The sequence below is a fragment of the Sapajus apella genome, unplaced genomic scaffold (assembly GCF_009761245.1).
Source record: "Sapajus apella isolate SASKATOON/1434 unplaced genomic scaffold, GSC_monkey_1.0 scaffold4, whole genome shotgun sequence".
In the NCBI taxonomy this organism is placed as follows: domain Eukaryota; kingdom Metazoa; phylum Chordata; class Mammalia; order Primates; family Cebidae; genus Sapajus; species Sapajus apella.
This window is the reverse complement of record NW_022436944.1, coordinates 24,477,151-24,501,114: the sequence shown is the minus strand read 5'-3', so window position 1 is coordinate 24,501,114 and position 23,964 is coordinate 24,477,151. Positions and strand designations below refer to the sequence as shown.

The 23,964-nt window shown below is 39.5% G+C and overlaps 1 protein-coding gene across 5 annotated transcripts in view; it reads right to left on the bottom strand.

Annotated features, from left to right (window-relative positions):
• The window catches only part of ATR (ATR serine/threonine kinase), a 108,868-nt gene extending 86,948 nt beyond the window's left edge, over positions 1–21,920 (bottom strand). For 3 of the 5 annotated variants that reach the window (XM_032264372.1, XM_032264355.1, XM_032264345.1), the window contains exons 1-6: positions 21,719–21,919; positions 8,038–8,129; positions 6,151–6,291; positions 2,235–3,112; positions 1,256–1,434; positions 622–813 (exon numbers count right to left, since the gene is read on the bottom strand). In XM_032264372.1, the coding sequence (XP_032120263.1) occupies positions 622–813; positions 1,256–1,434; positions 2,235–3,112; positions 6,151–6,291; positions 8,038–8,129; positions 21,719–21,777 (1,541 nt within the window). In that variant the 5' untranslated portion in view covers positions 21,778–21,919. Of the gene's footprint in view, positions 1–621; positions 814–1,255; positions 1,435–2,234; positions 3,113–6,150; positions 6,292–8,037; positions 8,130–21,718 lie in introns of all 5 variants that reach the window. The other 2 variants (XM_032264380.1, XM_032264362.1) reach the window with 2 other exon arrangements.
• Between the last annotated feature and the right edge of the window lie 2,044 nt (positions 21,921–23,964).

Genomic DNA, 23,964 nt, shown 5'->3' with positions numbered 1-23,964 from the left:
TAGGATTTGGGAACAAAAATAACTTTGGGAGGCTGAGGTGGCAGGATCACTTGAGCCCAGGAGTTTGAGACCAGCCTGGGCAACATAGGGAAACCCATCTCTACAAAAAATTTTTTTTAAATTAGGGTGTGGGGCACATGCCTATAGTCCCAGCTACTTGGGAGGCTCACTTGAGCCCTAGAGGGAGACCAAGGTTGTAGTGAGCCATAATAATGCCAACGTATACCTGCCTGGGAGACAAAGCGAGACCCTGTCTCCAAAAGCCAAACACTGGCTTTTTGAGTTGTACACAAATGTGTTCTGGTACTTTCTAATCATGTGTCACCAAGAAAGTCAGTTTTGGCTTCAGATAAAAAAGAGCCTCAATTTCTCTGAGTGTCAATTTCTAATTTTTAAAATGGGCATAATAGCATTTACCTTATAGGAATGTTGTAGAGATTAACTAAGATATATACAGTACTGAGCACCGTACTTAGCATTTGACTCAAGAGAAAATAAATTTCTTATCTATCTCACTGAAAAGTTTGTGTTCTAAGGTCACATGAATCAAGTGAATAATGAGTAAACAGTAAAACCAAGTTCATTACAGGAAACGCAACCCCAAGAAACAAGTTGTTTTACCAGTTCATGTTTTGATGAGAACAATGAACAGTACACAGAGCAGTCAGTTGTAAGACAACAGCAAGTCCTTCTAACGTTTCAATAACAGGATTCTTTAGACCACTGTATTCAAGGGAAATCTGAAGGGATTCAGCTTTCTGTTTCAGTGCACTCCATAATATGCTCTTTTTGTTCATGTCCACATGTTTAATTCTATAATTAGGAATGCAGTAGAGAGATGTTCATATGTAAATAAATTTGGTTAAAACATGAAACATATTTAGAATAAAACATACTATGTAACATCAACTATTGAAATTTATACTGATTTAAAACAATGTTTAAAACGAACTGAAATATAGCAATGCTTTAGCTACATTATAAAAAGTTATACAGTATCAAAGATTTTTCACACATTAAAAAGTTAAATTAGATAAGCATGTAAAACATGCAAAGTAACTATATTTAGCCATGAAATGTTTCATACTACTAACAGTCTAGAAGAATTATTATAATATTTTAAGCACTCCCTTGGCTATATTTAGAAGGATGTTCTTTGTGTATTTAAATCAAAACACTTAACTAAAGTTGATTTTTAAAAGTAAACAAAGTTTTATTTAGTGGCTAAATACAAACTGAATGAAGGTCATCATACGACTCAGTCTGTTTTGGTGCTCTCTTAGAAGCGTTTAGAGACGAGCTGAGACGACGCCTTTTGGGTGATATTCCATCACTATTATTGCTAAGGTTTTCTTGTTGAGTTTGGCATTGAATCTTCTCAATGATTTCCATACTTTCCATTTTCAAAGCTGCGTAAAGTGGGCCCAACAAGTACTGAGAAAATAGAAAATAATTTCCAGAAATATTTCTTAGAAAACATATTTCTATTCATAGGGAGCAAGAATGTATTAGATGTTTTCTAGTGAAACTACTTTTAGAGGCTCATAAAGCAAAACCAACACCTAAATTAATCGATATTATTTCAGTCTATATATAGGCTATGGTTCTACAGTCTTAGAAGATTTAAGACAAATACTTCTGTCTATATCCATTTTTTCCTTTTATCAAAATGCTACAAATTTTAATTCCCTTGTAAAAAATTTTGTAAGGGAATTACCAACTTTTTTCATGTAACAAATCCAGCAAGATTAATAAACTAAAATATTTAATCAAGTTACTGCATATCTAATGATTTTATTGTATTACCTGACTCCCACAGTCCAAATAGAAAAAAGGGCATAATTTGGCATGATTAATCATTCACAGGTTTTCTAAAAGTGATTGATTATAACTTGTCAGACACAAAATCTATTTGAGTGATCAAACTTTCTGCAATTAAGTTGATAACTTCCCCCTTTTAATTAATAATGCGACAAATACATTTATACTTCAGAGATTCTACTTAAAAACATTCTACTCCATTGGCAGTTCATTACCAACTCGATGAACAAATCCTTCTGAAATCAAAGTAAAAGTCCCTAACTGTGAGCCAGACTAGACTATGAAAATCATTATGTTCCAAATATAAATTACTACTAAAGATATTCTATTTTCTTATTACATCTTACACACATGTATACAATTAAATGACAAACAAAATTAATACTTAACAAGTAACCTGAAAAATTACTTACCTCTGCATCTGCCTGAATTCCAAGTACATCCAAAAGAGCTTTACAAATATTTCTCACATAGACCTTCCTGACTTGTAAAGCAGATTCATACCCAGCTGGCACAAATGTAAGGAAATACTGCAGTAAATGGCATAAAGCTGCTTTTAGCAAATCAGACTTAAGCCGCATAAGCACACCATCTTCAAACATGACACAGAGTTTTTCCAGCAGCATATTTAAATAGACAGATTCAATATTTCTATAAGCTTCTGCTTCAAAGGGGAATAGTGTCTTTATCAGCTTTGATAATGGCTCTTCATAGAGTTTCACTTGGTCAGTATCCATTTCTGCAAGGTGTTTTAATAATTTCAAAAATGAGCTGAAAAAAGTGCTAGCTAGTTGTGCTGGTAGTCCTCCCAGCTGAAAAAGTTCAGTTAAAAAGCTAATTGCTAGGGACTTAATTTTTGGACTACCATACTCTAGCAGAACACAACCTATCTGCCAAAGTAAGAGTTCTTGCCTTCTAAAAAACACAATTGCAATAATACGAGTAAGAACCGTTAATAAAGTAACTTCAATAAATTCTAAATTTTGCATATTCAACAACTGCAAAGGAGCAGACTGTAAATATTCCATGTGTTCATCCAATTGACTTAAAAATCGGTTAATGACCACAGGCCATTCCACAGCACGACCCATCGCATTTCTTCTATGGAGATAAACCAAGTCTTCAAAAAGTTGTAATAATTCTTTTGTGAGTACCCCAAAAATAGCAGGACTCTTGCTTTTAAAAAGAAATAATAATGAACAGATGACTTCACAGATTTTCTTGTGTAACAAATGACAGGAGGGAGTTGCTGCAATCCGCAGAAGTCTTGTTATGATCCAATTACTGAATTCTTTGAAATAAACAAAAAAGATATTAAATAAACAAGAATATCCAAAGTGCTAATTCATTTGCTAAATCCTTAACGATTGATTTTTAAAGAATAAACTTCACTAACAAGAGTACAAAACATTTCCTTCACAATGGAAACATAACAGTTTAGAACACAGGCATGACCAGTTTTATTGCACATTAAGGACACTGCATTTGCCACAAATCGAAAGTTGTGATAACTGCATCAAGCAAGTGTATCAGTACCATTTTTTTCAGTAGCATGTGCTCACTTCCTGTCTCTGTATCACATGTTGGTAATTCTCGCAACATTTCAAACATTTTTGTTATTATCATATCTGTTATGGTGATCTGTAATCAGTGATGTTTGATGTCACTGTTTGTAATTATTTGAAGCTGTCATCAACCATACCAACATAAGGTGGTAAAATTAATGGATAAATGTATGTTACGTGTTCTGACTGCCCCACTAGCCAGCAGTTTCCCATCTCTCTTCCTCTCCTTGTGTCTCCCAACTCCCCGAGACACAGTATTGAAATTAGGCCAATTAACAACCTTTACAATGGTCTCTAAGTGTTCAAATGAAAGGAAGAATCGTACATCTGTCACTTCAAATCAAAAGCTAGAAATGACTAAGCCTAATGAAGGCATGCTGAAAGCCAAGACAGGTCAAAAGCTTGGACCCTTTCACCAAACAACCAAGTTGTTAAAACCAAGAAAAAGTTCTTGTAAGAAATTAAAAGTGCTACTTCAGTGAACATACCATTGATGAGAAAGTGAAACAACCTTATTGCTGGTATGGAGAAAGTTTTCGTAGTCTGCATAGAAGATCAAATCATTAAAAGACAAGAAAATTTCCAGTAGGAATAAAAGAAGATTAAACCAGCCACAACATTCCCTTTAAAGCCAAAGCCTAATCCAGAGCAAGGCCCTCAACATCAAGGTAAGGCCCTCCACCAGCACAAAGATTACAACTTGCTGAAGGATAATATAATCGCTAGCATTTTTAGCAATAAAGTACTTTTTAATTGAGGTATATATATATTGTTTTTTAGACATAATGCTATTCCACACTTAACATACAATGTAAACATAACTTTTATATGCACTGGGAAACCAAAAAATTCATGTGACTTACTTTATTGCAATATTCGCTTTATTGTGGTAGTCTAGAACTGAACCCACAATATTTCTGAGGTATGCCTGTATCAACTTTGGAGTCAGACAGACAAGGTCCTAGCTTTCCACTTACTAGTTGTATAAATTTTTCATTTCTCTGAACCTCTGTAATTTCATCTATGAAAGGAGAATAATGCTATCTATGTTATGGGTTACTGTGAGGACCAAATAGGACAATGTACATGAAATAGCACAGGTCCAGAGTAAAATAAATGTTCAATAAAGGGTAGCTATTGTCATTCCTTCAACTAAAATTTGAGTGGTGACTCTGTCTCAGGTAGACAAGAATAAATCATAGCCCTGTCCTCATGAATCCCACATTAGTTTCTTGAACTTTTTGACTGAAACAAAGAAATAACATTTTATATCATGACCCAGTACATATACGTACATTTTATTTAAATATTTAAAACAAAAGATTCATGAAACAGTACTTACTCTTATTACACCACAATATACTATGATATATATATATATATATATATATTTTTTTTATATATATATATATTTTTTCTTGAGACAGGGTCACACTGTCACCCAGGCTGGAGTGCAGTGGCATGGTTTCAGCTCATTGCAACCTCTGCCTCCCTGGCTAAAGCAATTCTTGTGCCTCAGCCTTCCGAGTAGCTGGTACCACAGGCATGCACCACCACGTCCAGCTAATTTTTTGTATAATTTTTTTTTTTAGTAGAGACAGGGTTTCGCCATGTTGCCTAGGCTAGTCTTGAACTCCCAAAGTGTTGGGATTACAGGCGTGAGCCACCGAGTTCAGCATATGATATTTTCTAGTTTATTTCATCTTGTTTAAAATGCTGATAATTGCCTAATTTCATAACCCACTAGTGGGTTATGACTTGTAGCTTAAAAACTGCCATAGGAAAGAATATAGACGCACCAAGAATTACAGTACCATTTAACAGCCTCTATGATAGAAGAAATGCAGAACACTTGGTACTAACAGATCATAAAGAAGGAATAACCAAGCCAGTTCTAAGCAGTTAGAAGTAGTGCTCTGAAAAATCTTCTTGGAGACATGCTATCAAAGTTTAAAGTTTGAGAAAAAAATTTTAAAATACTTTATCCATTACACACAAAAAAATGTTTAGTTTGCATCTCGTTATGAAGACACCAATGAAGGGACAAAAGTAGTAGGTGTAGTAAGGAATAAACCTGGAGAAAAGCTTCTATATATAGAACAGTGGTCAGTAAACTTCTTTTAAAGGAAGAGATAGTATTATTTTTGACTTGAGTACTCAAGTTGCCTTTGTAGTAGTCACAGACAAAGTAAAAGAACGAGCATGGCTATGTTCTAATAAAACTCTGTTTACAAAAAATGAAGCCAGGCACAGTAGCATGTGCCTATAGTCCCAGGTATGCAGGAAGCTGAGGCAGGAGGATTCCTTGAGTCTAGCAGTTCAAGACTAGCCTGGGCAAAATAGCAAGACCCTGTCTCATACTAAAAGAAAAAAGAAAAAGAAAAAGAAAAGAAAGAAATGAAACAAAACACAAAATTTTGTTCACAAAAACAGGTAGCCACCCTGTGGACTACAGCTTGCCAAGTTCTGATCTAGAAGAAAGAGATTATCAAAAACAAAAACAGAAAAAAGAAAACTATGCCAAAGTGTTGAGTGGCAAATAATCGAATATGATTATTTCTATTCTAAGCACCTAGTATATGATACTAAAAAGAAAACAGTAAGGAAAGTAAAGGTAAAATAACCATTACCATTTTGCTCCTTCAATTTACAGCAAAGCTGACCCAAAAAAGTATAATCCTGTGCATGTAATATTTCAGAAGAGCAGTAAAAGGACGATATTATAAAATAGATGGCAAGTGAATGCACAAATAACAGCACTTACCAATACAATTGCCTTTGGCCTCATGGCTTCCATTCACATTTACAAACATAAGTGGGGAGGATTTCATGATATGCTGGATGAAATCAAGCAACATCACAGAGGTTGGCTGAGAGTCAGTTTTCTTTACAAGTTCTACAGCAACTAAAACAATAAAAGATTCATTTTAAAGAATCATGACAAATTAAACAATGGTCCTTTTGTTAAAGAAACCAAAATGCGGGCTAGGCAAGGTACCTCAAAGCTGTAATCCCTCTACTTTGGGAGGATGAAGTGAAAGGATCATCTGAGCCCAGGAGTTCAAGGCCAGCTTGGACAAGATGGCAAGATGCCGTCTCTACAAAAAAATTTTTTCTTAAAATTACCTGCGAGTGGTAGTGTGTACCTACAGTCCCAGCTACTCAGGGGGCAGGGAGGGGACTGAGGCAGGAAGATTCGCGGCAGTGAGTTATGATCACACCACTGCATCCAGCTTGGAACAAGGCAAGACTCTCTTAAAAAAAAAAAAAAAAAGGAAACCATAATTTGGTGACCAGAACTACATTCAACACAGCACTCAAGCTAAATTGATGGAGCTAATCACTACGGTATTTGTTTTTGTTTTTTTTTTAGACGAAATCTTGCTCTGTTGCCCAAGCTGGAGTGTAGTGGTGTGATCTTGGCTCACTGCAACTTCTGCCTCCCGGGTTCCGGTGATTCTCCTGCCACAGCCTCCTGAGTAGGTAGGAGTACAGGCATGTGCCACTATGCCCAGTTAATTTTTGTATTTTTAGTAGAGATGGGGTTTTGCCATGTTGGCCAGGCTGGCCTCGAACTCCTGTCCACAGGTGATCTGCACACCTCAGCCTCCCAAAGTGCTGGGCAGGCATGAGCCACCATGCCGGCCAACACTACACTCTTATCTAATTTTAAATGTTTAAAAATCACATGTATTTCTCTATCATACATCCATTTATCAAACATGTACTTTAGAAATAATGACAGGCACTGTACTAAAATCTAATGATTAAAAAGCATTCTTATAATGCAGTGAGGAGTCAAACAAATTAATAATTATAACATAATATGGTAACTGCACTAATCCAGAATAAGGGGAAATGGGTATCTCCGAAGGCACTGTGAAGGAAATAATTCCTAAATGAGGAGTTGGTCAGAGAGGGGAAGGACAAATAGTCTAAACAGAAGGAATAGGAATACCATATAAAAACACATCTTGCAAGTGTTCAGTAGTCCTTTGTTATTTTTCAGCAACCCATCATTTTACTGATTGAAAAAGAAAGGCTAAATGGCTAGCCTAAGTCATAAAATCTGTGCCAAATTTGGAACCCAAGTTATGAACCCTGAGGCTAATGCCATTTTATATTACCCCTTTCATGTAATTTCAACAGATATGACAAATGTGACACTATCTCGCCAGACTGGTAATATTTTATCTATCAGATTTGGCACAAACAGGCAATAACTGATTTAGTAACTCACATAATCCTATAACCTCCTATAGGCACAGGCATAACCTTACTTAAAGGGTAACTTACTTAAAGAATTTTTTTGCTAGAAGTATACCACTGGCATAAGAGCTAACCAAAATAGGGTCTGCATGATTGGTATTGGCCAAATATTTTTATTTATAACATCCAATATCAAAGAACTCATAGCAAGCAATAGAAAATCTAGATAATAGGAAGAGGGAATTATTTTAAAAGCTTAATTCAAATTTTGTAACAAGCAATAGCAATATTAACAACCAACTAACTTGCTTGAAAATAGTAACTATCATAAATACTAACTCTATATCTAAAACTACATGGAGAAAAATGCTACCATAAAGTATAAATGGAAAATAAAAAAGTCTAATGTATAAGTTTATAGAAGAAATAATTGGTTTCTTACCAACAGTTACATCTGTAAGTATTCGGTCAATGAATTGACATAGAATTTGTCTTGGCTTCTGTACAACTGTATTATACTCCTCTGGGGTGGCACTAAAATATAAATTAAAAGGTTTTAATCCTTAAAGTGACTCAGTTTCATTCATAAAAAAGTTCTCTAAAGATAAATTTATCAAATCTGTTTAGTGTCAATGTTGATATTCACAGTATTCTTCCGTTTAAAAAATGAAAAGAAAATCTAAATACATTACCAATTTACAAGAAAAAAATATGCTAAATAATACTAAAGAGATCCAATCAGCCAAGCCTAGACCTGTCCTGCTCAACATGGTAGCCACTAGTTACAAGTAACTACTGAGCATTTGAAACATGATTAATACAAATTGAAATGTGCTACTGATGGCAGAGCAGCCCAGTTGGTTCCAGTGAGGAAGGTGGGGCTGAAGCTGCTCGCTCCATAGAGCTAGTGGGAACCAAGACAGGCAGAAGCCCAGCCCCCTTTCGAGTTGCAGGGCTAGAAGCCCTGCCATCCTGGGCACAGCTGTAGCTACCCTACCATGGCTGCAAACCCAGGCATCCGTGCTCTCTCCAGGTCCAGGAAGGCCCCTGCCCCCACAGGTTTGGAAGTACCTGCTCCCACTGCCTGGCCTCTCCTCACTCCAGGCACCCACCCCAATTTTGGAGCAAAGTTGTGGCTGAGTCCAGGTGCTATCACTACCCGGCCAGGTGTGCATGTGCTCAGGATAGCAATGACACACAAGCTCCCTGCTGCCTCAGCCCCCTCTAGACTTTGGGTGTCAATGAGCAGGCCAAGTGGTAGGCTGAGGGCAGCTCAGTATGGGCCTGCAGGTGCCCCTCAGCATGAACAGCCTGGGTCTAGTGGGCGGCAGGTTGATGGCAGCAGGAAGTAGACAGGCTCCCGGGCGGAAAGGAGTGAAGCCTCACCTTCAGGCCATGAACAGCCTGAAGCCTGGGGGCCTGGCTGCCAGTTACACAGACCATAGAGAGAACTCACGGTGCTTTTTCCAGGCCCACCTATGACTTCCCAGGGACCATTCAGCACTCACTTCCTCCTGTTCTGAAGTACATAAAAACCCCAGACTCAGCCAGATTCAGCCAGACATCTGACTGACCTGCCTGCAGAGAGGAGGTACCTACTGTGGGTCTCCTCTCAGCTGAGAGCTGTACACTCATCAGACACCCTGCTTGTGGATAGGAGCTACCCACTCCGGGTCTCCTCTCCGCTGAGAGCTGCACTCATCAGTACAACCTGCCTGTGAAAAGGAGCTACCCGCTTCAGGTCTCCTGAGAGCTGTACTGTTGCTCAATAAAGCACCTCTTTGCTTTTCTCACCCTCCAGTTGTCCATATACCTCATTCTTCCTGGATGTAGAACAATAACTTGGAACCTGCTGAATGGCAGAACTGAAAAAGCTGTAACACAAACAGGGCTGAAACACACCCCTTGCTCACCACATAGTGAGCGACGAGGAGAGAAGAGAAAAGGAGACAAGAGCTGTGGCCCTTCAGGGGGCTCAGACACAGAAGCTCCCTGAGCCAGGGCTATGACACCTGCTTTGGGGCTCTGTGGTTCCTGGCATCTCCAAGCTTCTGGGTGCCACCACGTTACCCAGTGCCAGCAGTGAAAGCTGCTTGTGGTACGCCTGGGCCAGCCACAGCCTTGCAAGGAACCAGTGTCTATGCTGACACCTGGTGCTGCCCGCCCCACCACAGCCGGCATGCCAGGCTGTGTGCAGTGGCCACATCCCTCACTCACTTTCTCATGCACCCCTTGCCACTCTGTGCTTAGCTCACCCTTGGCAGGTGTGAAATTGGGCCAGAAGCAAGAGTCAAGTGCAGCCTGACAGGCTGAGTGGATGGAAGAAGCCCTGTGGGCCCAAGTAAAACATGGACAAAGGTGCCACCAGTCACAGAGGTTTCCAGCTGGCAAAGTGACACCCCAAGGATCCTGTGACACTATAATTATAAACTATATCCTAGATTTTTAAAGCTTAGTAGAAAAAAGTAATATATAATATCTGACTAATAATTTTACATTAATTACATGTTGAAATAATATTTGGATTTACAGTTGTGCACCACATAATGGCATTTCAGTCAATAATAGACTGCATACACAATGTTGATCACATAAAATTGTAATACATTATTTTTACTGCACTTTTTCTATGTTTAGGTATGTTTAGATACACAAATACTTAATATTGTGTTACAACTGCCTCCAGCATTCAGCACAGTAATATGCTATACAGGTTTGTAGCCTAGAAGCAATAGGCTATACAAAATAGCTTAGGTATGTAGTATATTATACCACATAGGTTTGTGTAAGTATACTCTGTGATGTTCACACAACTACAAAATCATCTAATGATGCATTTTTCTGAACACAGTCCTGTTCTTAAGTGATGCATGAGTATATTGAGTTAAATTAAAAAAATATTAATTTCACCAATTTCCTTTTTTTTTTTTTAATGTGGCTACTATAAAAATTTAAATCACATATGTGGCTTGCACTATATTTCTATTAAATCATACTGATTTAGACTTTTGGAAAATCTACAGAACAGTTTCTTCTACAAGTAAGTTCAAAGGGAAATAAGGAGAAATCTGTTATAAAACTGAGACTTAAGAGCTGTATCAACCAATTACAATACACGATCCTAAAACGAATTTTAATTCCAAATAAAAACTGTTAGTGGCCAGGCATAGTGGCTCACACCTGTAATCCCAGCATTTTGGGAGGCCAAGGCAGGAGGATCACTTGAGTCCAGAAGTTCAAGTCTGGGCAACATCGTGAAACCCCATCTCTACAAAAAAAAACTTTTAAAAAATTAGCAGGACATGACAGCACATGCCTGTAGTCTAAGCTACTTGGGAGGCTGAGGCAGGAGGATCGGTTAAGCCCAGGAGGTTGAGGCTGCTGTGAGCCATAATCACACCACTGCACTCCAGCCTGGGTGACAAAGCAAGACCCTGTCTCAAAAACAAAAACAAACTTGTTAACAAACTATGTGTATGTCTGACAACTAGAAAAATTTTAACACAGGCTATTTTATTAAGAAATTATTTTTCAGTGAGATAATGCTATTATGATTATGTTTTAAAAGTCTTTATCCTTTAGTGATAAATACTAATATTTATGGATGAAATGATGCCTGAAATTTGCTTCATAATGCTCTGTGCTGAGAGGAAGAGAACCACTAATTGATCATTGCCAAGTGATGAGTATATGGGTAATCCATATGCTATTTTCTGTTCTTTCAGTATGTCTAAAATTTTCCAGAATAAAATGCTAAGAAAGTGTTAAGAAAAAGTACATATATTTCAGTCTTAGGTCCAATCAAGAAAAAAATAATATTAAGAGGAGATATAATAATTAAGCAGAATTGTACCCTAGAATCCAGAATAAAATCAACTTGAGCTCAATGATTTGGTGTAAACAGCCATAAAACAGAATATAAGAATTTAGTAGAAAGTCCATGCACCTGTAGCTCCAGCTACTTGGGTGGCTGAAGTAAGAGGATTGCTTAAGCCTGGGAGTAGGAGGTTCCAGTGAGCAGAGATCATGCCACTGTACTCCAGCCTACTTGACAGAGCAATAATCTGTCTCAATTAAAAAAGACAAAAACAAAAACAAAAAGTAGAAAGTCTATGTTCTATCACACAGGATAAGGAATCATACACTCTTGCAATCAACAAACATTTACTGAGTACCTATAATGTGCCAAGCAACACACTAGAAGCTACTATTAAGAAGGTGAAAGAAATAGTTCAATGGGGTAGACTTGATAAGTCAGCCTAGCCCTGTATCTAGGGTAGATTTTAAGGCCATTCACCAAAACAGTTAACAGGAAGAAGCACAGGTTTGGTGAGAAAAACAAAACCAGCTTCAGAAATGTTGAGTTTAAGGTCACAAAGGAACAACAAAGTGAGATGTCCAAAAGATAGCTGGAATTAATTCTTGACCTTAAGAAATATCTAGCCTAGAGATACAGATTAAGTTATCATTATATAAGACAAGGCTGAACACATTATCCGTATCATTTCATTTAATGCTCACAAGCCACAAGATAGGGATAGGGATATCAAATCCTAATTTGTATTTGAGGAGAATGACACTAGAAGAGATTACACAACCTGCCTGAGGTCATAACAGATAGTAGCAGTCCAAGTATGGGATAGGAGTACAACTGTAAGTAAGTAATAACAAAGCCAAAGAAAGACCCCTAAATTAAAGTTACAGGAGCAAAAGAGAAGGAGAAAGGGAAAGAGCCAACAAAACAAAAAGAAAAAACTATGAGACATTTATTCTAGAAACCAAGGAGATTATAATTTCAAGGAGGGAGCTGTCAACAGGATCAAATAAAATTAGTTTTTAAAAATGTCTCTTTATTTGGGTAAAACATAGATAACAAAATTTATGTTTTTTAAATTTAAAAAATGTAAATGTATTATAGAATGTTTTCCATGAACAATATTCATCATTTTACAAGAAATATATCTTTTAATCTTTACAAACCACCCCACATGAGATGCAATTACCATTATCATTTTAATTATTTTTAAAAAGCTGTTTTCAGAGACAGTTTCTCTCTGTCACCCAGACTAAAGTATAGCAGTGTAATCATAGCCCATGGTAACCTTGAACTCCAGGGCTCAAGCGATTCTCCCATCTCAGCCCCCCTAAACACTGGAATTACAGTCATGAGCCACTGCATCCAGGCATGTTTACCATTTTGAGCATTTTTAAGTATACAGTTTTGTGGTATTAAGTACATTGACATTTTTGTGCAGCCATTATCACCATCCATCTCCAGAACTTTTTCATCTTCCCAAAATACAACTATACACCCATTCAACAACAGCATCACTTCCTCCTCCCCCTTATCCCCTGGCAACCACCATTCTTTCTCCATGAATTTGACTACTCTAAGTATCTCACATAAGTGGAATCTGACAATATTTATCCTTTTGTGACTGACTTATTTTGCCTAGTCAGCAGAACGTCTTCAAGGTTCATCAATGTTGTAGCATGTGTCCAAATTTCTTTCCTTTTTAAGGCTGAATAATATTCTATGTATATAACACAATTTATCCACTCATCTATTGATGGACACTTGGGTTGCTCCCACACTTTGGATATTGTAAACAATGCTGCTGTGAACATGGGTGTAAAAATATCTGTTAAAGTCCCTGCTTTCAATTATTTTAGGTATATACCCAGAAATGGAATTGCTGGACCATATGGTAATTCTATGTTTAATTTTTGGCAGAACTCTAATATCCTTTTCTACAGTGGCTGTACCACAGTACACCCCCTACCTGAAACGCACAAGAGTTCCAATTTCTCCACATCTTCCCCAACACTTGTTATTTTCAGGGTTTTAAAAAAGAAATTCCCCCCTTTTGGTGACAGGATCTCACTCTGCTGCCCAGACTAGAGTGTAGTGGTGCACCCATAACTCACTGCAGCTTCCACCTCCCAGTCTCAGATCCTCCCTCCTCAAACGCCTAAGTAGCTGGAACCACAAGTGCATGTCACTACACCCAGCTAATTATTTTTGTATTTTTTTGTAGAGGCGAGGTTTCATCACGTTGCCCAGGCTGCTCTCAAACTCCTGGGGTCAAGTGATCTGCCTGCCTTAACCTCCCAAAGTGTTGGGATTATAGGCATGAGCCACCATGCCCAACTGTTTAAGTAATAGCTATCACAAGGGGTGTGAAGCAGTGTCTTGTGGTTTTAATCTGCATCTCCCTCATAATTAGCAATTCTGAGCATCTTTTCATGAGCTTATATCTTCTTTGGAGAAATGTCTATTCAAGTTCTTTTTCCATTTTCCATCAAGTTATATTTGTTGTTGAGCTGCAGGAGTTAATATATCCTAGATATTAAACTCCTTATCAGACACACGATTTGCAAATATTTTCTCCAATTCCATGGGTTACCTTTTCACTCTATTGATACTGCCCTCTGATACACAGTTTTTTATTTTTGATGAATTCCAATTGACCTATTTTTAAATTTTGCTACCTGTGCTTTGTGTCATATCAAAGAAATCACTGCCAAATCCAATGTCATAATGTTTTCCCTCTATGTTCCCTTCTAAGAGTTTCACAGTTTTACTTCTCATGTTTAGGTCTTTGATCCATGTTGAGTTCACTTTTGTATTTCTTTTGGACTTTTAAAAATATCCTGTAAAGACAAGCCAGATTGCAGGGGGCCGAAAAGCTAATGAAATGTGAATACTGAGAATAGCAGGTTCTTTCCAAAGCTTCACCATGAAATGAAGAGAAGTAGAGTTGGTGATAACTAAAGAACTGTATGAGATCAAGAGGATTTATATAATGGAAAGACCTGAGCAACCGATTCTTAAGGTTTGACTCCCCTTCTTGAAACCAGATATAAGTAAAATATAATCCTTGGACAGGAGGGTAACTCTTTTAATAAATATAGAAAGGAAGGATGGGTACAGATGCTAACAATTTAATAAATTCAAAAGGCAAATATAACAAAACAAGGTACTCTGCTTCAAAGAACTCAGAATAGTTGCTGGGGAAAGGAGAGGAATGTACTTAAATAATCAAAAGCAGCCGGTGGCTCACGCCTGTAATCCCAGCACTTTGGGAGGCCAATGCAGGTGGATCACAAGGTCAGGAGATGAAGACCAGCCTGGCCAATATGGTGAAACCCTGTCTCTACTAAAAATACAAAAATTAGCTGGGGGTGGTGACACATGCCTGTAGTCCCAGCTCCTCGGGGGGCTGAGGCAAAAGAACCACCTGAACCTGGGAGGTGGAGGTTGCAGTGAGCTCAGATCGCACCACTGCACTCCAGCCTGGGCAACAGAGCAAGACTCTGTCTCAAAAAAACAAAAATTAAAAGCAAGTATCATGTACACCCAATGCAGGCAATGATTAACTCTACCTAGAGGATTCATAGAAGGCTGTGTGTGTGTGACTAGCAAAATCCATCACTTCTGACAAAACAACTTAGGATGCAGTAGGTAAGATGGTTATTTAAATTGTATATATTTCATATACATCACAATTTATTTCTATATAGCACTGTAACATGTTCATATATTTTCCCCATTTATTATCTCAAATAATGGTAAAAGAAAAATAGTGATTTTTTTTGTTTATTTTGTTTTTTGAGATGGAGTCTTGCTCTGTTTCACTCAGGCTGGAGTGCAGTGACATGATCTTGGCTCACTGCAACTTCCGCCTCCCGGGTTTAAGCAATCCTCCAGCCTCAGCCTCCCAAATAGCTGGGATTACAGACGTGTGTCACCACGCCCAGCTAAGTTTTTGTATTTTTAGTAGAGAATGGTTTCACCATGTTAGCCAGGATGGTCTTCATCTTCTGATCTCATAATCCACCCACTTCAGCCTCCCAAAGTGCCATGAGCCACCACACCCGGCCTAATTTTTTTTTCATTCAAACGGCAAAGTCCAACCCTAATTGATTACACATAGAATCAATGGCATTTACAGCTAATAAATGCCATAAAAGAACTGATTCTGGTCAGGTGCGGCAGTTCATGCCTATAATCCCAGTGCCTGGGGACGCCAAGGTGGGCAGACTGCTTGACCTCAGGAGTTGGAGACCAGCCTGGACAACATACAAAAAAATAGAAAAATTAGCCTCTAGAGGCACACACCTGTAGTCAGAGTTACTCAGGAGGCTTAAGCGGAAGATCGCTTGAGCTTGGGAGGCGGAGGCTGCAGTGAGCTCAGATCGCGTCACTAACACTCCAGCCTGGATAACAGAGTCAGACCCTGTCTCCAAAAGAAGAAGAAGAAAAAAAAAAAAAAAAAAAAAGAGCTGGTCCCTGGTCCTGGTACATAGTGGACATTAAAAAAAAAAAAAAAAAAAAAAACTGTTCAATGAATGAATGCACAAGAACCTTCCTGAATTTTGTGGTTCTTTAATTTCTAATGTAGAGCCTTCTGGACCTGTGGAGTGTCTACCTATTACCTGCCAACAGACCATAAGCTCCTACCAGTGGCAGACTGCACTTTATTTCTCTATGTATCCAATGAAGTGCCCTTAGACCATAAGCTCTTACAGGAGAGAAAATGCATTTTTTGTTTTGCTTCCTCTACATCACCTAGAACTTGCTTAACAGAAAAACTTACCGAAATTAACAAATATTTGTAAGTAATATAAACTCTAGAAAGAATCAAAGGTACAGGTGTGGCAGCTCACACCTGTAATCCTAGCACTTTGGGAGGCTGAGGCAGGCAAATCACCTGAGGTCAGGAGTTTGAGGTCAGGCTGGCCAACATGGTGAAACCCCTTCTCCACTAAAAGTTACAAAAATTAGCCAGGCGTGGTGGCAGGCGCCTGTAATCCTAGTTACTCAGGAGGCTGAGGCACTGAGGCAGAATCGCTTGAACCTGGGAGGCGGAGGTTGCCGTGAGCCGAGATCACGCCACTGCACCCCAGCCTGGGTGACAGAGTGAGACTTCATCTTAGAAAAAAAAAAAAAAAAAAAAAATGCAAGTTTGTATATGCTACTAAAGTCCTCTAAAAAAAGAATCAAAGAACGAGTAGTTACATGTGCATGTGAATGCAAAAAAACTTAGTGCTATGTATCTTATTTAAATCAGCACTAGCCAATAGAAATATAATGTTAGCCACAATTTTGTATTTTCTGGTAGCCACATTAACAAATAGGCAAAAAAAAAAACTGATCCCAACAATATATCCGAAATATTAGTTGAATATGTAATGGATATAAAAATTATTCACGAGATCGTTTACATTCTTTTTTCTGGTACTAAGTCTTTGAAAACCACTGTGTAACATAGATTTACAGCACATCTCAATTCAGACTAGCTACATGTGAGGTGCTCAATGGTCACATTTGGCTAGTGGCTACCATAGTATAGGACATCACAAATTTAACAAAAAGTTCAAAATCTGTAATTACAAGGTAGCATGAATTGTTTTAGACAAAGTCAGGAGACATTGTGATTCGTCCAGGATAATTTCACAAGTATCATTTTAAAATCTGAACAAAGAGGTACGTGGGAGGAGGAACCAGCATTGTGGGTAGTGGTCAGAGTTTCTTACAAAGTTTCATTTTGTAAAAATTATTCATTCTTGTATTATTTGTGTAATTTTAAAAAATCAGTTTTAGTAAAAAAGTAAATTGACTAAGATACACTAATTTGGTGGGGCGTGGTGGCTCATGTCTGTAATCTCAGCATTTTGGCAGGCTGAGGTGGGCGGATCACTTGAGCCCAGGAGTTTGAGACCAGCCTGGGCAACATGGTGAAATCCCGTCTCTATAAAAAATACAAAAATTAGACAGGCATGGTGGTATGCACCTGTAGTCCCAGCTATTTGGGAGGCTGAGGTGGGAGGATCGCTTGACCCCAGGAAGCAGAGGTTGCAGTGAGCCGTGTTCACGCTACTGAACTCCAGCCTGAGCAACAAGTGAGCCAGTCTCAAAAAACAAGAAAAAAGAATGAAAACTCACAGGAGTGCGCATTTCTTATTTTGTGACTTCTACCCTGGAACTGAGATAAGAGAATATAACTTTTTAAAAGTATACTACAAGATTTGAGTAGATATGCAAGTATTATATGAAGCTTACGCACCTCCTCTGAGGTAAGCATCAAATACCAGGATAACCAACATGGAATGCAGCTGCCCTAAAATAAGGACAAATAAGAGGTAATTATGGTTAAGAACTGATAGACCCAAGAAAGAGGGACATTCAGCCCTCAGCAGGGCCCTATTAGTCACGGCTTCCTTGAGGAAGTGATACAAAACTGCATCCCTAAGGGACACGGCAGGTAAAATAAGGGTAAGAGGGAGGGTAGTCCCAAGCACTAGAAACTGTAAGAGGCTCTATATGGCTAAAGCCTTTAGAGATGAAGCTCAAGAGGGAAGATAGGGTCAAAGCTCAAAGGACTGGCTAAGAGTTTGGATTTTACACTGAAGGCAATGTGTAAGCACTTAAAGCTTTTAAAGGAGTAAAAATAAAGCAAGTTTTTTAAAACTTGAATTCAATTGTTATTCCCTGTTTAAACAATTCCAGTGTTTCCCATCACACAATAAACTCTCAGCCTCTAAGGTGCTAAAGGATGTGGCCCTTGCCTACCCCTCCCTATTTAACTCATACCACCCACTATTTGCTCCCTGTGCTCCAGCCTTCTTACTATTCTTTTTAAAGTAGGCTCATTAGGCTCACGCTAGTAATCCCATCACTTTGGGAAGCCGAGGCAGGTGGATCACTTCAGGTCACGAGTTGGAGACCAGCCTGTGCAACATGGTGAAACACTGTCTTCGCTAACAATACAAAAATTAGCCGGGTATGGTGGTGGAAGCCTGTAGTCCCAGCTACTTGGGAGGTTGGGACAGGAAAATCACTTGAACCCGGGAGGGAGAGCAGAGATCACATCACTGGAGAGAGCAAGACTCCATCTCAAAAAAAAAGTAGGCTCATTCCCACTTAGGGGCCTTTGTACCTCCTATTTCATCTCAGATTTACATGATTAGCTTCTAGCTTCTTAACACCATCCAAATCTCCTCTAGTGGCTAATGCTGCTGCTCCTCAGAACCTCATCCACATTTCACTGTTCCATTTAACATTTTAATAGCAACGAACACATTTGAAAATATCTTACAACTGCAAAGCAATCTTAAGTAGGAAGATAAGAGTAGGTGATTCTGAAGTGACATCTAAATGAAGCCATCCAGTGTTCAGACAGAAGAGCAAATGACTGAATGCAGGAATTACCTTGGTGTCCTGGAGAAACAAGGTCAGTCTCACTAGAGTAGAGTAAGCAAAAGAAGGATAGAAGGTGATGAGGTCAGAGGCAAGCTAAGCCAGATTATGCAGGACCTTAGAGGCCTTGGTTAGGAGTCTAGATTTTATACTGATTTTTAGTGTCCTGGAAAGTCAAAGGACGGTTTTGTGCAGGGGAAACTTATAACATGACTAATAGATGAAAAATCACTTTACCGAGTGGAAAATTTATTTTAAGTAGGTAAAAGTAGAAATGAGGAGATCAACCAACATTACTGAATCAGTTTTATAGAAGGCTGATTTTAGAGAAATTCTGGTGGTAGTAGTGAAGATGGTGAGAAGTGTTAGATTCTAGATGTATCTTAAACATATGGTTGTCAGAACTAACTTACAGATTATTAAGGGATAAGGGGGAAAAACCTAGGATGACTCCCAGGCTTTTGGTTGGTATGTTCCTAATAACATGGGAGAAGGAACAAATTCAAGGGCAGTAAATCAGGAGTTCTGCTTTGGATATGTTAATTTTCACTTCCCAGTGTAGATGTTGAGTAAGCAACCTAATATATATCTGATTAGAAATATGAATTTGGGAGTTATCAGCATATGCATGACATTTAAAGCCATGAAATTAGGTAAGACTGCTTGGGAAGAGTGTACAAATCAAAAGAGGGTGAAGGACATAGTCTGAAAGCACACTGGAGAACAGTCAAGAATGACTTCTAGATTTCTGGTTTGGAGAAATGAGTGAATATGGTGCCATTTACTGAGATATCTCTACTTCAGTGAGTAAGGGAAGAATAATTTTTTTTTAAGTTTAAAAAAAGAAGGCTTGTGAAGGTTAAGACATGTGAAGAATTTGTATTGGTATTGGATATGCTGAATCTTAACTACACGTAGGACACTCTGTGAAACTACCAGTATACAGCAAATATACATTTCTATAGGAGACAGGATTTGGAAAAACATATTTGGAGTCATCGAATAGCAGATGATAGCTGAAGGCAGGAAAGTGGAAAGGTCATTTAGCAAGAGTAGAATGCTAACAGGAAAAAACAATAGAACAAAATTTGTCTGAGGGACTAACAAAGAGCTGTCCATAATTAGAACACTGATCTCATTTTTTTTCAGTAGTCTAATTGCCATAGTCATAAGGGGGAACATTTTGGAAGAAATGGCCTTGATAGCTTGAATCTGAACCCTAGCTCTGATACTTGCTAGCTGTGCCTTTGGTTTTTCAACTTCTGTGACCCTGTTTCTTAAACAGTGGTAACCCCTGTTCCATCCTATGTCATGGTCATACTATGAAAATGGATGAGCTTGTTTGATTGAAGTAGTTGTAATGAAAAAGCCATGAAAATTAAAAACTAGTAGACAATTTTTTTATAGGGCAGTTTTTCTGTTTCCCTTGGAATGGCTACAAATGCAAGATAACATAAGCTCTACTGATAAAACAGACTATGTATAACCCAAGAACCAACTATTTTATTAACAGGTCTCATGGAGGAAGATAGAAGAGGGAAGGGAAGTATTAATTCTACTTTAAAGTGAATTAATTAGTAGAGCTAATTCTACTTTAAAACAAAGTGAGAAAAATATACTGAGCTTCACAGTGAGCCTGAAAGATAAAATCTGTAAACCAACTTCCTAAAATGATCACTTTTCTTCATCTTCTTTTAGAGAGGTATAAGTTATTTTATAAACTGTAAACACAAAGTATACTCGCCACACTAATAAAAAGTGGAAAAAATTCACACAGTCAAAAATAGTGATGCAGTTAGGACAAGAATCGTCCCTTCATTTATCCTCTTATTCATACATTAAGCTTAGATTATTTGGATGGCCAACCAGAGGAAATGAACACACTGCGCTGCAAAAAGAAAGGGAAGTAGCTATCCCATCGGCTTAATGTCAGTTTTGACTGTGTATGGAAAGTTTTCAAACCGTTTAAGAAATTGGGAAGCAGTTATTCCAACTTATAATTCAACTGTGGTAGTAGCATAAGCTCATTTATTTCTTGTTCGCGGCAGTTTAGAATTAAAACAAAACAAGCCCTACTGAGTCTTTAGGCCTGGTTCAGGAAAGCCAGCCTGAGTGTTAAAGGGGTGTGGCAGCCATCAACACCTCTCCTTCCCTCTTTTGGTAAGACACTGGTTTTCATGAGGTTTACAGAATACAGGCATTTGCAAATGAACTATTAAATTGTCTCCAAATTTTGGCAACAGTCTGTGCACGCTAAGATTTTGTGGACACTGAGGTCTATCTCTCCAATTTCTGACTAAAACAACGTATCGAGGACTGGACGATTAATAGGAAGGAGGTCACATCTTCAATATGCACTATGACTTCACTTCAAAGAAAATAACTGCCTTTTCCATCAAGTGATGTCACTTGCAGAAAATGAGAAGCGGTGATTTTTTTCCAAGGGCAGTTTGGGGACAAAATATAAGGCTAAAAACCAATTCCTCCACGAGTGATCACAAAGAACAGAAACTGATGAGTTAAGTCCCTCGTCTAAGGAAAGAGGTTTTCGAGAAGAAAATGAGTGTAGAAAAGTGACCAGAAAGTGATCAGCAGGGACTCTTCCCTCGAGCTGCAGGAAGCAAACTCTCGGGTTGGGCGAACTCTCCGGTGCTGCTGAGGTAAACCCGGGCCGGCAGACGCCTCTTTCCCCTCGGACCGGCTTCCCGCAGGTTTGTGGCGACGGCCCCACGTCCTCACGTCCTATCAACAAGCACTCTGAGGCAGAAGCGCCCAAATCAGCCACGGAGCATCTCCACAAGGGCAGCGGCGGGGGCTTCGGGGATCCGAACCACGGCGCAGCAGGAGAGGGGAGAGCACGTGAAACCCCAGCCGGGACCGGCGGAGGAGGATGCAGGACCCAGGATGGGCCTAGCCCTACCTGCCCAGCTCCCGCAGAGCGGGGATCATGGAAGCCAGCTCCAGGCCAGGTTCCCCCATGCTGAGGCTGCCAGTCACTCGTCTACCACGCCAACGCTGGTTCCTGGCGTCTCCAAAGCTACCCCTGCCGGAAGAGAGCGGCGCCCGACGGAACCTTGCGGGGGCCAAAACTCCTCCCGGAAGCCGCTATTGGCCCCGCTTGCTCGGCCCTGCGTCTGTTTTGCAGAGGACCCGGGGGAAGCCGGGAAGCCGTTAGGGGGCGGGGCAAGCGGGCGAGCGCGCGCTGGTCGAACTTCCTGGTTGGGTCAGGACTTCGTTCGCAGCACTAAGCGAGCAACGTTTGTGAAGTTTTCGTTTTGAGCGGCCAGACTGCTGTTCTGAAGCCTGGGAGGCACAGCGAAGCCAGACCGTCGAATCGGGGGAGGCTAGGGGCTCGAGGGCCGCCAACCCAGACTCTCGCTTCACAAATGTGAGAACTAGGACAGTTCAGCGAGTAAAGGCCAAGAGTAGACTCCGTTTTCCCAGAGTAACGCTCTCAATTTTAAAAGTTTCTCACTTCCCTACCACTTTTGTCACTCTTCTGAGAGAGGGCAAAAGGTGGGCTCTCCCTGTTTTTTTCTTTTTAAGCATTTTTTTCTGACTTGAAGTCACTCTTAGGTTTCCTTGAGGACCCTGCCAACATTTAATATTTAAAAATAGGGTTGGATTATATTTGTGTCTCTTCAAAGCGGCAGTACTGTGTATGGAAATGCCACCATTACGGGCATCCACAACCTGTGATTTGTTTTTTATTTTTTTGAGACGGAGCCGCCAGGCTGGAGTGCAGTGGCGCAATCTCGGCTCACTGCAACCTCCGCCTGCTGGGTTCAAACGATTCTTCCGCCTCAGCCTTGCGAGTAGCTGGGACCACAGGAGCGTGCTCCCACGCCTGGCTAATATTTTTTGTACTTTTAGTAGAGAAGGGGTTTTACCATGTTGGCCAGATGGTCTCGATCTCTTGACCTCGTGATCCGCTCTCCTCAGCCTCCAAAAGTGCTGGGATTACAGGCGTGAGCCACCGCGCCCGGCCCTGTGATTTAATTTTTAAAGTAAATCAATGGATTTTGGGAATATACAATAGACAATACAGACCAGCAGTCCCTAACCGTTTTGGCATCAGGGACCAGTTTTGTGGAAGACAATTTTTCCATGGACAGGGAGGTGAAGGGATGTTTTCGGGATGATTCAAGCATATTACATTTATTGTGCACTTTGTACTATTACATTGTAATATGTAATAAGTCATTATACCATAATGTATTATACACCATAATGTAGAATCAGTGGAAGCCCTGAGCTTGTTTTTCTGCAACTAGATGGTCCCATCTGGGGTGATGGGAGACAATGAGAGATCATCAGGCATTAGATTCTCATAAAGAGTATGCAAGCTACGTCCCTTGCATGTGCAGTTCACAATAGGGTTTGCGCTCCTGTGGGAATCTAATCTCCTGCTGATCTGACAGGAGGGGAGCTCAGGCGGTAATGCCAGTAATGGGGAGCTGCTGTGAATACAGATGAAGCTTCCTACTGTGTGGCCCGGTTCCTAACAGGCCTCTGGCCGGTACTGTGGCCCAGGGGTTGAAGACCTCTAATAGAGACCACTGCTGCTTTCCTGGAAAGCTTTCTTTGGCCTCCATGACTCTTTCTTGTTAACAACACTTCTTTGCCATCCCCTTTACTGTTGGTATTCCTCAGCAGGTTCTTTTCTCTTTTTTAGTCTTTCCTTCACTCTCAAGGCTTCCGTTAACTTTCTATCTGCTGTTCACTCCCAAATTCATTGCTCTTCCCTTATCCCTCTTCAAGATTTGTATTTTCTGTGTCTATCTCCCTACTGAATATTTTCCCTTCAGCATTTCCCAGAGAGTTTATTTTGTTTAACTTTTTATTATGGGGACTTTCAAATATATATAAAAGTAGACAGAGTAAGGAATTCCTTTATGCCCATCACCCAATCAATGATTATCAGCGTATGGTTAGTCTTTGTTTCATCGATAACCACCTTTCTCATTTTCTCTCTCCCCAGTTGGATTAAAGAAAAGTGTAGACATCATATCAATTTATCTGCAAATACTTCAGTTTATATCTTTAAAAGACAAGGACGAGATTCTATCTCCTAAATATCAAACTTACCCACTTTCCCCCAAATTCCCTTACCACCATTCTAATTTTAGGCCATCATCACCTCTTGCCTAAATTACTTCAATAGGC